This window comes from Osmerus eperlanus, chromosome 19 (assembly GCF_963692335.1).
Source record: "Osmerus eperlanus chromosome 19, fOsmEpe2.1, whole genome shotgun sequence".
Lineage (NCBI taxonomy): Eukaryota > Metazoa > Chordata > Actinopteri > Osmeriformes > Osmeridae > Osmerus > Osmerus eperlanus.
Genome location: NC_085036.1, coordinates 10,246,166 through 10,259,895, shown reverse-complemented (window position 1 = coordinate 10,259,895; position 13,730 = coordinate 10,246,166). Strand labels below are relative to the sequence as shown.

Below are 13,730 nucleotides of genomic sequence, written 5' to 3'. Positions count from 1 at the left end.
TCTAGGTCTCCCTCCTCCCTCTCCAGTGTTTTGGTCTAGGTCTCCCTCCTCCCTCTCCAGTGTTTTGGTCTAGGTCTCCCTCCTCCCTCTCCAGTGTTTTGGTCTAGGTCTCCCTCCTCCCTCTCCAGTGTTTTGGTCTAGGTCTCCCTCCTCCCTCTCCAGTGTTTTGGTCTAGGTCTCCCTCCTCCCTCTCCAGTGTTTTGGTCTAGGTCTCCCTCCTCCCTCTGCAGTGTTTTGGTCTAGGTCTCCCTCCTCCCTCTGCAGTGTTTTGGTCTAGGTCTCCCTCCTCCCTCTGCAGTGTTTTGGTCTAGGTCTCCCTCCTCCCTCTCCAGTGTTTTGGTCTAGGTCTCCCTCCTCCCTCTCCAGTGTTTTGGTCTAGGTCTCCCTCCTCCCTCTCCAGTGTTTTGGTCTAGGTCTCCCTCCTCCCTCTCCAGTGTTTTGGTCTAGGTCTCCCTCCTCCCTCTCCAGTGTTTTGGTCTAGGTCTCCCTCCTCCCTCTCCAGTGTTTTGGTCTAGGTCTCCCTCCTCCCTCTCCAGTGTTTTGGTCTAGGTCTCCCTCCTCCCTCTCCAGTGTTTTGGTCTAGGTCTCCCTCCTCCCTCTCCAGTGTTTTGGTCTAGGTCTCCCTCCTCCCTCTGCAGTGTTTTGGTCTAGGTCTCCCTCCTCCCTCTCCAGCGCTCCTCAGCAGGCCTGTTCCTCCGCTGGGGGATGGGTGCGCTCCATTGTGAGAGCGCTGTGCTCCATCACAGTCCACACAGGCCTGACTAATGGCCCTGCTGGACCACAGACGCTCACACGGTGCTCTTCATTTAGACACAGCAACACACACACACGCGCACGGCACGCACAATCAATCAAGACGGCTGGAAATGGTGATGAGAAAATAAAAGGGGCCCGCGCACGCACACACGTGATCTCTGCACGTAACAGATAAATAAATAGCGATCTCCCCAAACCTGACAGGCCCCCCTGCGGAACAATGGCCAGAGCCACCCCCCCCCCCCCCCCCCACTGGGCTGAAAGGCCTGGAAGATAATTGCTAATGCATCATTTAAACGCTCTCTCTCCACTCCTGTGGCCGTTCTGCTATGGATCTACGACCACACTGGTTTTAAAAGGCAGCGGGTCCTCTGTTTAGGAGGGATGGCAGACCTGACAAGGTCCCAGATCCAGCTCCCTTTCGGGGAGGTGCCTTTTTACGACTGACGGCCAGTTCAGGGGATTGGGTAACGCTGCTCTTGCAAGAAAGGGAAAGTAAGAGCACGTCATCGAAAACAACAATGTAAGTTCTCCTGAAATATGCACGAGTGTGTTCCCTCCCTTCCCAAAATGTGAGGCGGCAGGTTGTGGGTGAGGCTGGCAGCTCCGACGGCCCCCTGCCTGACTCAGTCCTGAGGAGGTACTTTCGTCTCATCATCTGGAGAGGTCACCACGGGGTCAAGCGGAGGGCCGGAGGGGGGGGGGGGGGGGAGGGGGGGGGCGTGTCGGTCTCAGCGCTGAAACATGTCGAAGCTACCTCGTCAAACCAGAGTCTTAGGGGAACAAGGATGGGCATGACACTCGCCCACTCTCTCTTCTCTTGTTTCCAATCTGCCATTCTCCATTAGGGTTAAGGTTGTTCCATCTCTCCTTAGTATCTATGGATTTAGAAAGATTTCCTAAAGCGCCCAGCTTGCAGGGTTCTGTAGCCATACACTGTAGCCTGTTCATCACCATTAAATCACTCTTTCCTGCAAGCAAGCCGGTCGACGTGAGAGTGCCGTCCAATTACAGGAAATTCTTCTGGATTCTCATATTGATTTTCAATTGGACACCGTTAAGTGGATCCTCTGTTGTCCCATTTAGGCTCTCCAGCGGTGTGAAATATGGGTTGAGGTCACCCTGGCTGAATATAGTAACTGCCAACGCACACATCCAAGCTGCCACAGTGCTGGCCCACATAAAACTCCTCCTGCCAACTCCTGTAACTACTGAGTCACACTGCTCCAGTAGTTACACAAGACTCAACTCAGACACAAACTCACCGACCGCCAAAACATGCAACACCCATTACACCGTAGCAGCATATCCCTAACATGTGTTCTGTATCCCCTGTATAGCTGTAGGGGTTACAGGTAGATAATAGCATCCCTCCAGACCTACCTTGCTCAGACCCTCCACTTCAAAGCCGTTGAGGTTTTCATACAGCGAGTGGTGTCTCTTGCCCAGCATTGATGTGGGAGTAGCAAGGGCTGTGGTGGTGGTGGTGTCTGGTGAGGCCTTGTCCCCTGGGTCCTCAGCCCCCAGCTCCCCTGTCCTCCCCAGCCCGGTCTGCTGCTCAACCACTCGACGGCTCTCCATCTCTGGGTGTGCAGAAGGCTGATCTGCCTGCTCCGGCCGGGTGCACAGGTCATACATCACTCTTCGTCACGGTCGGCCAGCGTTACTGGGATCAATAGAGCCACATGGGAAGCACAGCCAGCGCCGGGTCCAGAACGGGCTTTTCATTCGCCAAGACAAATTACACGGATCGGCCGCACCGAGCTGACTTCAAAAGGGAGAGCGAAAGAAATTATCCCCTTTTTTTCCTCCCGAGTTTAGGAAGGGAGGGGGGGGGGGGGGTGAATGTGTCTGGGCTCAGTTGAAGTGTCCCCAGATCAAAACGATAAGATTAGCCAGCTCAGTGATGTAATTACCAGGCTTACCCGTCACCAGATACAGTACACAGCCTCAGTCTCAAGTTAGTTCGCTTCCTCCGCTGAGGAATTCACAGCGGCAAAAATAGTTCAGGCTGGGCCCTTGTTGCATAAAAAAAAATACCCTTCACAACAAGGGGAGCATGCGTCGTGACGATGACAGTTAAGCCACAGATGAGCACGCTAGCTCATCAAACTTTCGAGGAGGGGGGGGCAGGAAAACGGCCCAAAATGACGTATTTGAAAAAGAGAGCGGGCTACAAAACCAACACCCCCCCCCAAAAAAAATCCCCTTCTACGCATACAGCAGGACAACGAAAAACCAAACCGCTTCTTGGGATCCAAAACGGATTCTTGTATTGTGATCTCCCCTCTCTGGAATGTGAGCACAGCGGAGGGTGGAGATGGAGAGCTCTTACTTGCCCTGCTGGATAGAGCTGCCTCGTCCCGTCTCTCTGCTCCGTGGGCTCGGTGATGGCTCTGTCATTGTCGCTTACCAAGAAAGCCGAGCAGGAGAGCAGAGGAATCAGCGGTCCTGTCTCCTACACCCGCCACACGCAGTAGAAACACACCCAGCTATTTCGCGTTTGTGTACATAGACACATAAGGCTGTACGAGAGAGACAGAGAGAGAGAGAGAGAGAGAGAGAGAGAGAGAGAGAGAGAGAGAGAGAGAGAGAGACTGGTTTCGCTAACAGGTCTCTCCTCCAGTCCCTGTGTCTCTGAGAAGCAGGTGGTGTGATGGAGGTCTCCAGCAGTGTGTGTGTGTGTGTGTTCTCCTGGCGGACGCCGCTGCGAACGCTGGTGCTCTCGGACGTCGGTGCGCTCGCTGAGCCGTCTAATCCCCCGTCTCCCACATTGCGGCGGCGAGGTGAAGGAAGAGGAGCGAGCGGAGGGGGAAATGCGTGTGTGACTCTGTGGGTGTGTGTGTGTGTGTTTGTGTCCGCGAGAGGAGGGGGTGGGGAGAATACATTTCAGTAGTCCTATCACAAAAGGGCAGCTTCGAGGAAGGGGGCCAATCATGACTGCGGCTGGCGCTCGTTTCCATGGAGATGACGCTGGAATGATGTTGGTTGCCTATTGATTGTTGAAGAGGCAGCACGATGGAACATGGGAAAGCTGTAGGCAAGCACAGGGATGACATCCTGCTTTCATATCTCCCCTCCTCTTTCTCTCTGCCGTTACAAATGAAGAAAGAGAAAAACTAAACACACTGCACACAATACATTGTCGGAGAGATCAAATTATACCAAGTGGCTGGTGACAGGAAAATGATGGTTTCTGATTTATTTCAACTGCTCAAATATGGGCTGTCACAAACAAGCCTTGTCAAACTGCCACACCAGAAGCTTGAGGTTAACCGTTTGAAATACACCATCATCCACAAACACACTCACACACATGCACACGCACGCAGTGGGATGGCAAATTCACTTTTCATATGATCCCGAACCTCGTCCAGCTCCAAAGACTAGGACTCCTATGAGCTAACAGACTGGATGGCTTCACCAGATTTCTGCCACATGCCAGAGAACAAGCATGTGTTTACACTGCTTGTTAAAGAGATCATCCACAAATAAGATTTTGAATCACAGCCAAAAAGGCACTTTATGACAGTGCCAACAGCATACGGCTCAGGTACAGAACTGTTGCTCATCCCAGGCTTTCTGATCCGAACCATACTCTGAAAAAGATGCTGTGCAGAAAATCAAAGAGTCATGCTGCTGTTCAGAAATGTAGGTTTTAGGACATGAATCTTCTCTGAAATCAATGCATAGCCTAAGCATTGATTTGGGGAGAGCCGGTGTGCCAGTAACCAGCGTGGCAGAACAGAGGCTATAAAAAGAAAATTGAGCACTGCGGAGGAATTAAAGAAGGCCCCTTGTCCTGCCCAGCTGTCTGAAACAGGCCTCTGGATTACCACATAGGGAGCCTAATACTGGACTCAACGGTGCAATGATAATAATAATAAAAATACATGATGCCATAAACCTGAAAGAATGTGAATGTGAGTCAGTGGTGACTGTGTGTGTGTGTGTGTGTGTGTGTGTATGTGCGTGTGTGTGTGTGTGTGTGTGTGTGAGAGAGAGAGGGTGAGGAGGCATGGCGTCTGCCGTCTCTGGTACATCAACAGCATGAAAGGGAGAGTGAGTGTGTCATCCCATTAAAGCTGATCCATTTCTGTGGCCCTGAGTGATGAACATAAGAGGCCCTGGGGCCCAGTTTGAAGATGCTGCCTCCATCCCAGACAAGGCCTTGCCACACCTCACCAGCCTTCTTACTGCCGCTGCTAAACCTCGGAGGAATCTTTCAAGGCAAAGAGAGGAGGGATCTAAACAAAAAAATGATATGCACATATTTGTGGGAGTCCCACATTCTAAATCCACTGCAGAGCCTGAAACATGATCTGGGGGGAATGACCGACACGGCGCGAAATGTTTTCAGCATGCAACAAATAAAAGACCAGCAAGCCTATACTTACTGCATGTTATAACTAACCTTGTGCACTTTCAGCTCTACTGGGGTTAGGATTACAGGGGCTTGGCCACATAAGAGCCTCCCACAGACAGGAGCACTGATACAAACCGTGCTCTCTCTCTCCACCTCTCTCTCCACCTCTCTCTCTCCACCTCTCTCTCTCCACCTCTCTCTCTCCACCTCTCTCTCTCCACCTCTCTCCCCACATCTCTCTCTCTCTCTCCTCCCAGAGCCGCTCCCCCATTTTCTTTCTATCAAACTTTAATTACAGGGCGCCCAGGAGAGCGTGACCTCGCCACTGAGAGAACCCAACCCTGACACGCCTCCGCTCACCCCAATCTCCCTCCAGCTTCTCCAAAACTTTCATTTGAAGCCCTGGCTTGGGGGATGGGGGGGGGGGGGGGGGGGGGGGAGGGGGGGGGATGGGGGGTTCTGATACGAGGGAAACAACAAGCAGAGCAGTGTGTTAGCAGCTTAGCTACCCTTCTCACCAGACTGGATGTAGCAGTGGAAACAGGATTTACAAATGCTGATGGTCTCAGAAGTAAAAGGGCAAAAGTGTCAACAAAACCTGGCCTGTTGCCGGCTTAATGCTTTTCCACAGTGTCAAGGATATTTAGGACCGTTTGTGGCTGGAGAGAACTCTCTCATAGGCTATACATTCAAAGTTGAGCGTGTTCATCATAGGCCGAAGCGAGCTAGGTTTTCACGGTTACAGTAATCATTCTGATTTCAGCGGTTTTGCAGCAGGCGTGCTGAGCTCAGGGCTAAACCGTCATCCCTGATGCCTCCAAGCTCCTGACATACTGACACATCTACACCGTCTTTGACGGATGGAGTCTCCCTCCCTCCCTCCCTGCCTGCCTGCCTGCTCGTGTGTGTGTGTGAGTGTGTGTCTGTCTGGGAATCAAACTGACATTTGTGTAATATTACATTTGATCTAGGGAGAAAATATGGAGAAAAGCAGAAAGCAGAAAGTAACTGTTGGAGGTTTGGGAGCTGTTTTCTGAACATCAAAGAGTTCCTAATGGGACACAATTCTGGGAGGTGGTAGCCTGGAACTGATCCAATGACAGCAGTGAGCATTTGGAAAGATGGCACCATGCTATTGTGATAGACACATATAGGTTAACAGGTGACTAGATACATCTGAAGGTTTCCCAGTTTTAGGAAAAGGTTTTTGAAGCACCACCTTACTGCTCCTGTCTACAAAGCCTGACATGGTAATACCATGGAGGTTCTGTGTGTGTGTGTGTGTGTGTGTGTGTGTGTGTGTGTGTGTGTGTGTGTGTGTGTGTGTGTGTACAGGAGGCACCCCTGAGAGTCTGTTGTTTGGATTCAGCTATGACTCAGATTAATTATTCAATCTCTTCCCCCCTTTAAAATCTACAATTCAGACTGGGGAGGGAGGGGGGGGGGGGGGGTCTACACACATCGACCCACTTCTGCCTTCCAGCTCCCCAAAACACCAGACACAGAACAGCCACCCAGCCACCATGCCCAGATGAGAGGGAGCTTCAGTCACAGTCGACATGTTTGTTGACTCTGAGGATAGTGCAGTGACATCTCACATCACCACACACTCCATCACTCTCTGACAGGCAGGGCGGGGGGGCTTAGCCTACCCTAGAGAAGTGGAACCAAAAGCACAACCACAATCACAAATATTCAACACCGATATCGATGTTAATCTTGCAATTAGTGAATTATTACTGTTTGAAGCAGTGAATACCCTGACTCAGGAACAAGATTGGGAAGTTTAAAATATGTATTTTACCTATTTATTGAGATAAATATTTTGAGGCAAACTCAGGTTAAGTGCCTCCTGGAAGCAGGCACTATAAAGCTGCCACTTCTGAGATGTATTAAACCCTCGTGCTGCCTTCGGGTCACATGACCCAAAGGTTCATAACGAACCATCGTTGTGTTTACCCAATTTTACCCAATACAAAAACAAATACAAATAATTTTCTTTTAACCATCGCAATGTGGGGGGTCTGAGACAGCCCAACGGTTAAAAGAAAATAGATTCACTTTGTTTTGGTATGCGGTAAAGTTGTCGCAATACGACGGTGGGTCACAATGACTGATGGGTCAGAATGACCCGAAGATAACACAAGGGTTAAAAGTATTTTCATAAAAAAAAAGGTCAAACATCAGTTGTCAACATTCCCTCAGTATGACTGGCCCGCTGAGGTCACATGATCCGTCCTCACCAGCACCACTCAGGCAGTAGTGTGGACGTGCACTGTGGAGTGATTGACTTGGTCATTACAAACCTAACACTCCCTGTATCTTTCCTCAAGCTGCTATGATGAGTAAGGGATAGCAAGCCACTGACCCTCAGGAACCATGGAAGCTAGGGGATGATAAGCAGGATCACACTACTGACTTACAGACCATGCCTCAGCCAAGGACTGCTAGCAGTGACGGTACCCACAAGGCTAATAAAAAGGCTTAACACCTGTGATGAAACTGTCACCCTTGCCATCAACAACAGACTCAATTACAGGGTCTGACAGGGGGCTCTGGGGCCACCCACACACACACACACACACACACACACACACACACACACACACACACACACACCCAACCCCCCTCCAACACACACAGAAACAGCAGTTACCAGACTTAGAAAAGCATTGGACCTGATGCTGACCAAATGGGTAACTAATGAAATAACCATCCAGGTGGCCAGGTCCTACTGGCAAAGCAATCCTATACACTTAACAAAAGCTGTTAGTTGCTGTACTGGGTTTTTGAAATGAGAGCTGGGGAATTATTTATGATGCAAGTAGAAGAGTAATGCTGGCACTCGGCATAAAGGAACCAACTCCAAGAGAGCAGATGTCTCCTTCTTAGGCCCTGCCCAGGTGAAGGCCTTGCCTACATCCTCTGAACTACATTACCCACAGACACAGCTGAGGATGACAGTACCCAGGTTCTGTCTGTCCTTGGCCTCGCCCTCAGGACCCATAACTTAAGCAATGATTAAATATGCAGCCCAAACTTAATGTATGACCTGACACAGTGTGGCCTTGGAAATAACAGATACTGTACTAAGGACCTTGTTAGCTTGCAAGGGATGTCTATTAATAGACCTGAGGAAAGTGCTGCTGTGTCATCTGGCAGAGAATATACAATACAGGCAGAATACATTGATCATCCTCCTAGGTCTTTATCTGGTTTACCCCATACAGGACAATGTAATACACAGTTTTCTGAATCCAGATGATCACATTTGGCCATCTGCATCGACTTGAATACAAATGAAGGTAGTAGAGGTCCATAAATTTGCAAGACTGCAAACCAACCACAACAACAAGAGCTGAGGTCGAATCCAATTTCCTACAGCTTTTGTTTGATCTCCTTCCAAGATGTCTCTGTAAAGACCACTGAAGCAGAAAAGCCAAAGTTGCATTTTTTAAAGCTGGGTGAAAACAAAAGCTTGAGCTCAGCAAATCCTGAAACATGACTTCAATGTAAAGACTCAAAGCTACTGTCTGCATACTGTATTTTTGCGAAAGGAATCTTTTTCCTCATGAAAATGAAGTTCCTCAACTTCGGGCGAGCTCAGGTTAACTTATTACTCAGGCATGCATCGGTGTCCTAGCCGAGGGTCAAAAATGCAGAGACAGCTTACCATATGGTCCATCTTGGTGTCGAAGCATGGGGAGCTCGAGGACTGGTCTGACCCAGGGGACTTTGGTCTGGAGCGGGGTGAAGACTGGGGGTCCCAGTCAGCATAGGGTGAGGTCTGAGGAGGGCAGCCCTCCAGGGGGCTGCTCCGACAGGTGTCCCCGGTGAGGGGTGAGGAACAGCGGGCAGCTGCAGCAAGGTCCCTCGCCAAAAGCGAGTTCCAGCGCTCTCCCCTGCTCCTCTTGTTGGGTGGAGGGGAGGCACTCTTGGAGCTCTGGGAGAGAGACCTGGAGCGGCCCAGAGGAGACCGGTGGCGGGCGGGGCTGTGGAAGAGATGGGCGCAGCTCTTTGACCTGCGGCTGGGTGACCTGGGGCTCTGCTCCCCCGCCTCCGGCAGCCCGTGGGCCTCCTGCAGGTGGCTGAGGACGAGGCCCTTCTCCGGGCCCAGTTCCTGGCTGAGCCTCTGCAGGGACGAAGCCTGCTCTCCATCCGCCGCCTCATGCAGCCGCAGCAGCAGATGCTCCAGCTTACGACAGGTCTCCACGCCGCCCGGACAAGCGGTCCCTCCGCCCTCTGTGGTTTTCCCCCGCCTCTCTCGACCACCGACGTGGCCCCAGCTGCCTCTAGCGTTTCCCTCTCCGGACCGGAGGAACTCCCTGCGGGCGGCCTCGCGCTCTCTCTCCGGCCCCGCGCCCGAGGCCCTCAGCTCCTGGCTTCGGTAGCGCAGCAGGCTTCGCACCTGTCCCGCCTGCTCCTTGCTCAGCTCGTCGCGGAGCCTGACCAGCTCCAGGGCCTTCTGGCGCTCGTGCCTGGCCGTCAGCTCCCTCAGGGCGCGCCGCTGCTCCCGCTCCGCCTCCGCCCGCAGACGCCGCAGGTCCAAGGAGAAGCGCTGGTGGGCCTGCTGGTTGCGGCTCTTCTCCGCCTCCAACACGGCGCGCAGGTTCTTCAGCTCCCGCCCAGGGTCCAGTCGGCCGGGGCACGGGGTCTTGGATATCAGAAGAGGAGCGTTACCCTTGTCTTTTCCCATATCGACACCCTCACAACAGGCCAGGCAGTGAGAGGGGAGGCCTACTCAGCTCTGTGGAGAGTGCATGCTAGGAAACTCACGGGTACACGGTCAGAGATCATGCAGAAGGTGAGGACAGGGTGATGAGGGGTTAGAAAGCATGCAGCATGCACAGACCACTGAAAGAAGTAAATTTAATGAATATGAGATTAGAAGCCATTTGCGTACATACATTACACTTCAACAGTAAGATGTAGGAAAGTAATTCTAATATATCATGACTCTGTCTTCTAACTTATTAAATCTAATTATGGCTTTTTTCTGGCATGCTGAGTATGGATTTACATGCAAATGAAGTACAAGTTAGTTATGTAAATCTCACCTTCTAGGCCAATATGAAACACGATCCAACGTCTTGCTCTTACAAAAGGCGTAGAGTCCTGAAAGAGGATCAGATGATAATCATTCAGACCTGAGGTCAACTGTGTGCTTACTTTCCTGTAAGTTATTTTGTTGACGCATTGACTGGGCAATTGGACAAATGTCAAACTGACTAATGACTTCTCAGATGTTGCAAGTATAGTTACTAAACGTCGACAGCTTGTAGTGAGTTGCTGTCTGGAATGATACACATGACTTGAATCAGGTGTTACAAGGCTCATAATAAGCACTATGGCGAGCTATTTAATGTAGCTAAATGTAACGGTTTCACCTGCAAGCATTCGCGAGCAGTTCAGCAATGTACTCCTAGTAGCCCACCCGATGCTCCGGGTAGCCAGTACACGTGGATGAGTGTTAGGGTTCGAGCCGAGGTAAACAATGCTTTAGCTAGACAAGACAGTAGCTTATGGCGCTGCAGGTTGCTCCTATCCAGCTAGCTAATATTAGCTACCAAACTAAACCGCACACGCGTTACAAATGTAACAACTCACCTCTCAACTGATACAAAGCAACCGCTACTTTTAATTTCTTGACATTCAGCAAACTATCTGCAAGTAAAAAAAAATACGTTCTGACGCTAACTCGGGTCGTTTTTCATCGCCACTGGCGATTCGTTATCCGAGACACCCCGAGTCGGCCTCGGACAAAAATCCACATCTCGGCTCTAAAGCACCAGTTGCTTGCCTAGAGCTGTCCGTATAGTTCCTGTCGAGTGTGCCTAACTGGACCAAGAACATAACTTTGATATGCCTGACCACTAGCGGCTATAGGAAGTAGGTGCATGAGGGTGAAACAGGTCAAATGTATGCTAAATTGTGTAAATATTTGTTTTCATCAGATGAAACAGGAAATCACAAGTCAAACAAAACAAACAAAACAAACAGGCAGTGGGTGGGTTTTTATTTCAGTAAATGGGAAACTGTCAGTATATTCACCACTTTCGAAATTCCAAAAGTGCGAAATGTCAAATTAAATGATTGCCCTCCACCACAAAAGCATGTTTTATACATATTCCTGCCTACAACAGTGCCATGTTTTCCTTTTCTGAACATTACTTCTCAACCTACATTAGTCAGGAGACAATAATGTTCAATTCCCCCACAGACTACAACATTGAATTGATTTCTCATCTGGCTTCAAGCTCATTTTTTTCCCCAGACAGACCATCAATGCCTTCATTCCCCATCTGACCGACATGACGTAAAAGGTTTCGCCAAACATTATTTTACATTGTTGTTGCTGTATTCTTTTCTTTGTTCTTGTGTCTATCAAACCCACGAGATTGCTTGTTAAAATGTCCCTCAGAGCAGTGCGTGAGAGCATTAAGGTTTCACAGGTAAGGGGCTGGTCTACAGTACACAAGGCTTCAATGACCTCAACGCTCTGAGAAGGGGATTGTTGTGAAGCGTTTATGCCAGTACCCTCTGTCTAGTGGGACTTGGCCTCCATATCTCATACTGTACACAAGCAGACTAGAAGCTGACTGTGCCTAATCTCATCGAGAAAGACAATTTCCTCAGTATGTATATTTTGGTTCTAAATGCTATACTGTGGCATGAGTCGGATGTACTGTGGCATATTGTCACATGTTCAGTTTTCATGTGAGGACATGGCCTACAGCAACATATAACATGATACCTGGGAATGTAGAAACCTTTTGATAAAAATGCTTCCTGAGATTTCATTCCCCAGCCACAGTATAAATCCCCTGAGGTATGCTTCATATCTCTTCACTTGCATGCTGCCAAATGGACCAGGAGCGAGTGTGGACCCTACTTTACTCAGGGAGGGTACAGGAGGAACCAGAGGGGAATTCCAATTTGGCTACTCCACTCTGTGTGTCCCCTTTACTGAATCATTCAAATATAAACAATAAATTACAGGTCACAAGTCTCCAGAAATGACGGAGGGATAGGCTTGTGGAGACTCTTTCACACATAAAAGTCTAATGGCTAGAGGCAAACCTTTGTGTCATGTTGAGAAGACCACTTCTGAGCCATTGAGTCTCAGTTATTTGTTCCCATTGTGCAATGACACATTGATTGTCCCCCAGTATTCAACGGACAAATGAAACTATAAGGGAAATGTGGCTCATATGAAACTTATTTTCAAAGCCCTAATCTGATATCGGGGATTAACTGATTTTCAAAGCAATGAACGGATTAAGACAAAACAAGAGATGGTGATGCCAATTTGGCCAAATTGGTTATATGCACACTGACAGCACAACAATACTGTGCAGTACTGTAGGTGGTCTAAATAGCTTTTTATACCATTATACTAGCCCAGGATAATTGGACTCATAATGTGATATGTCAAATATTGTACAGTATATCTGTTTCACAGAGGAAACCATGGCCCATTCAGCCATGCCCAGATAAGTGTACAATTCTTCAAATTAACTTCTCATTGTGAACGGTTGTCATGTGTCACTGATGCTTCCATATTGGATGCAGAGTACTGAATGACAACATGGCCCACTTTGGACAGGTTTTGCATGACAGTATTAAGAGGATGTTCACCCATCTGTATTTGTGTCGTGCTCATATTAGGGCTACTTAGGTTTCATAGAAACAAAGTGCCTTGGTCGATCTGCAGCCTGTTTTTGTCACATGGTGATGTAACACAGACATCTTGACAGTGTGCAGGTTCGTTCTTACAGAAAGATTTGTCTTCTTCTTTGGAATGGCCAATCCACTCTGTAAGTAAAGTGTTGAGATTAGAGTTGTGTAAAATGGCACACAGGCTATTAATCAGACGGTTGCCGGTTCGATTCCCTGCCGTGCAAAATGACATAGCATCCTTGGGCAAGGCACTTCACCCTACTTGCATCGGGGGAATGTCCATGTATTTACTGTAAGTCGCTCTGGATAAGAGCATCTGCTAAATGACTAAAATGTAAAAAATATACAAGGAGATATCTTAGGATATGTCTGTAACCCATTAGTATTAGTAGACACAGTTTACAGAATCAAATCATACTATTGTCCAATACTGTTGCCAGCCCACAAACTTGTTTACCTTTCAGAAGAATGACAGTCATGACATCACTGTGTTAACAGAGATGCTATCTTTCACTGGAACTCTTGCAATCTGACAAACGATTAGGAGCCCTTGCTTGAACACATTTTTAAGAGGCAGGAAGAGCCACTCTGAAAGCTTGACTCACAGCTGTAAGTATTTCAGCTAATCATTAGTGACCATCTCTCTACCACTGTGATGACTTCTGGAAGACACCTGCCTCAACACCAACCAGAAGTCTGAAAAACATCTGCCTGAATGTGTCCAGCGACATGCAAACCCTGCAACACGTACAGTCACAGCTTTTTGAACAGACAGGGGAATATCTCTTCCATCCCTTTCACTGCACCTTACTGTGTGTTTCTGCTCCACTTGACATCCCTGAGAATGACCCGGGGAACGATCTGTGGGTTCAAATACTGTGACAGAGACACATCTTCCAACACACAATAGAGCAGAGATGGGAAGCAT

At 49.1% G+C, this 13,730-nt stretch overlaps 1 protein-coding gene across 1 annotated transcript in view; it reads right to left on the bottom strand.

Annotated features, from left to right (window-relative positions):
• The window catches only part of LOC134039237 (peripheral-type benzodiazepine receptor-associated protein 1-like), a 61,093-nt gene extending 50,165 nt beyond the window's left edge, over positions 1–10,928 (bottom strand). Inside the window, 3 exon segments of the mRNA XM_062484948.1 lie at positions 8,796–9,976; positions 10,180–10,237; positions 10,730–10,928. Of these exon segments, the coding sequence (XP_062340932.1) occupies positions 8,796–9,818 (1,023 nt within the window). The 5' untranslated portion in view covers positions 9,819–9,976; positions 10,180–10,237; positions 10,730–10,928.
• Positions 10,929–13,730: the final 2,802 nt, after the last annotated feature.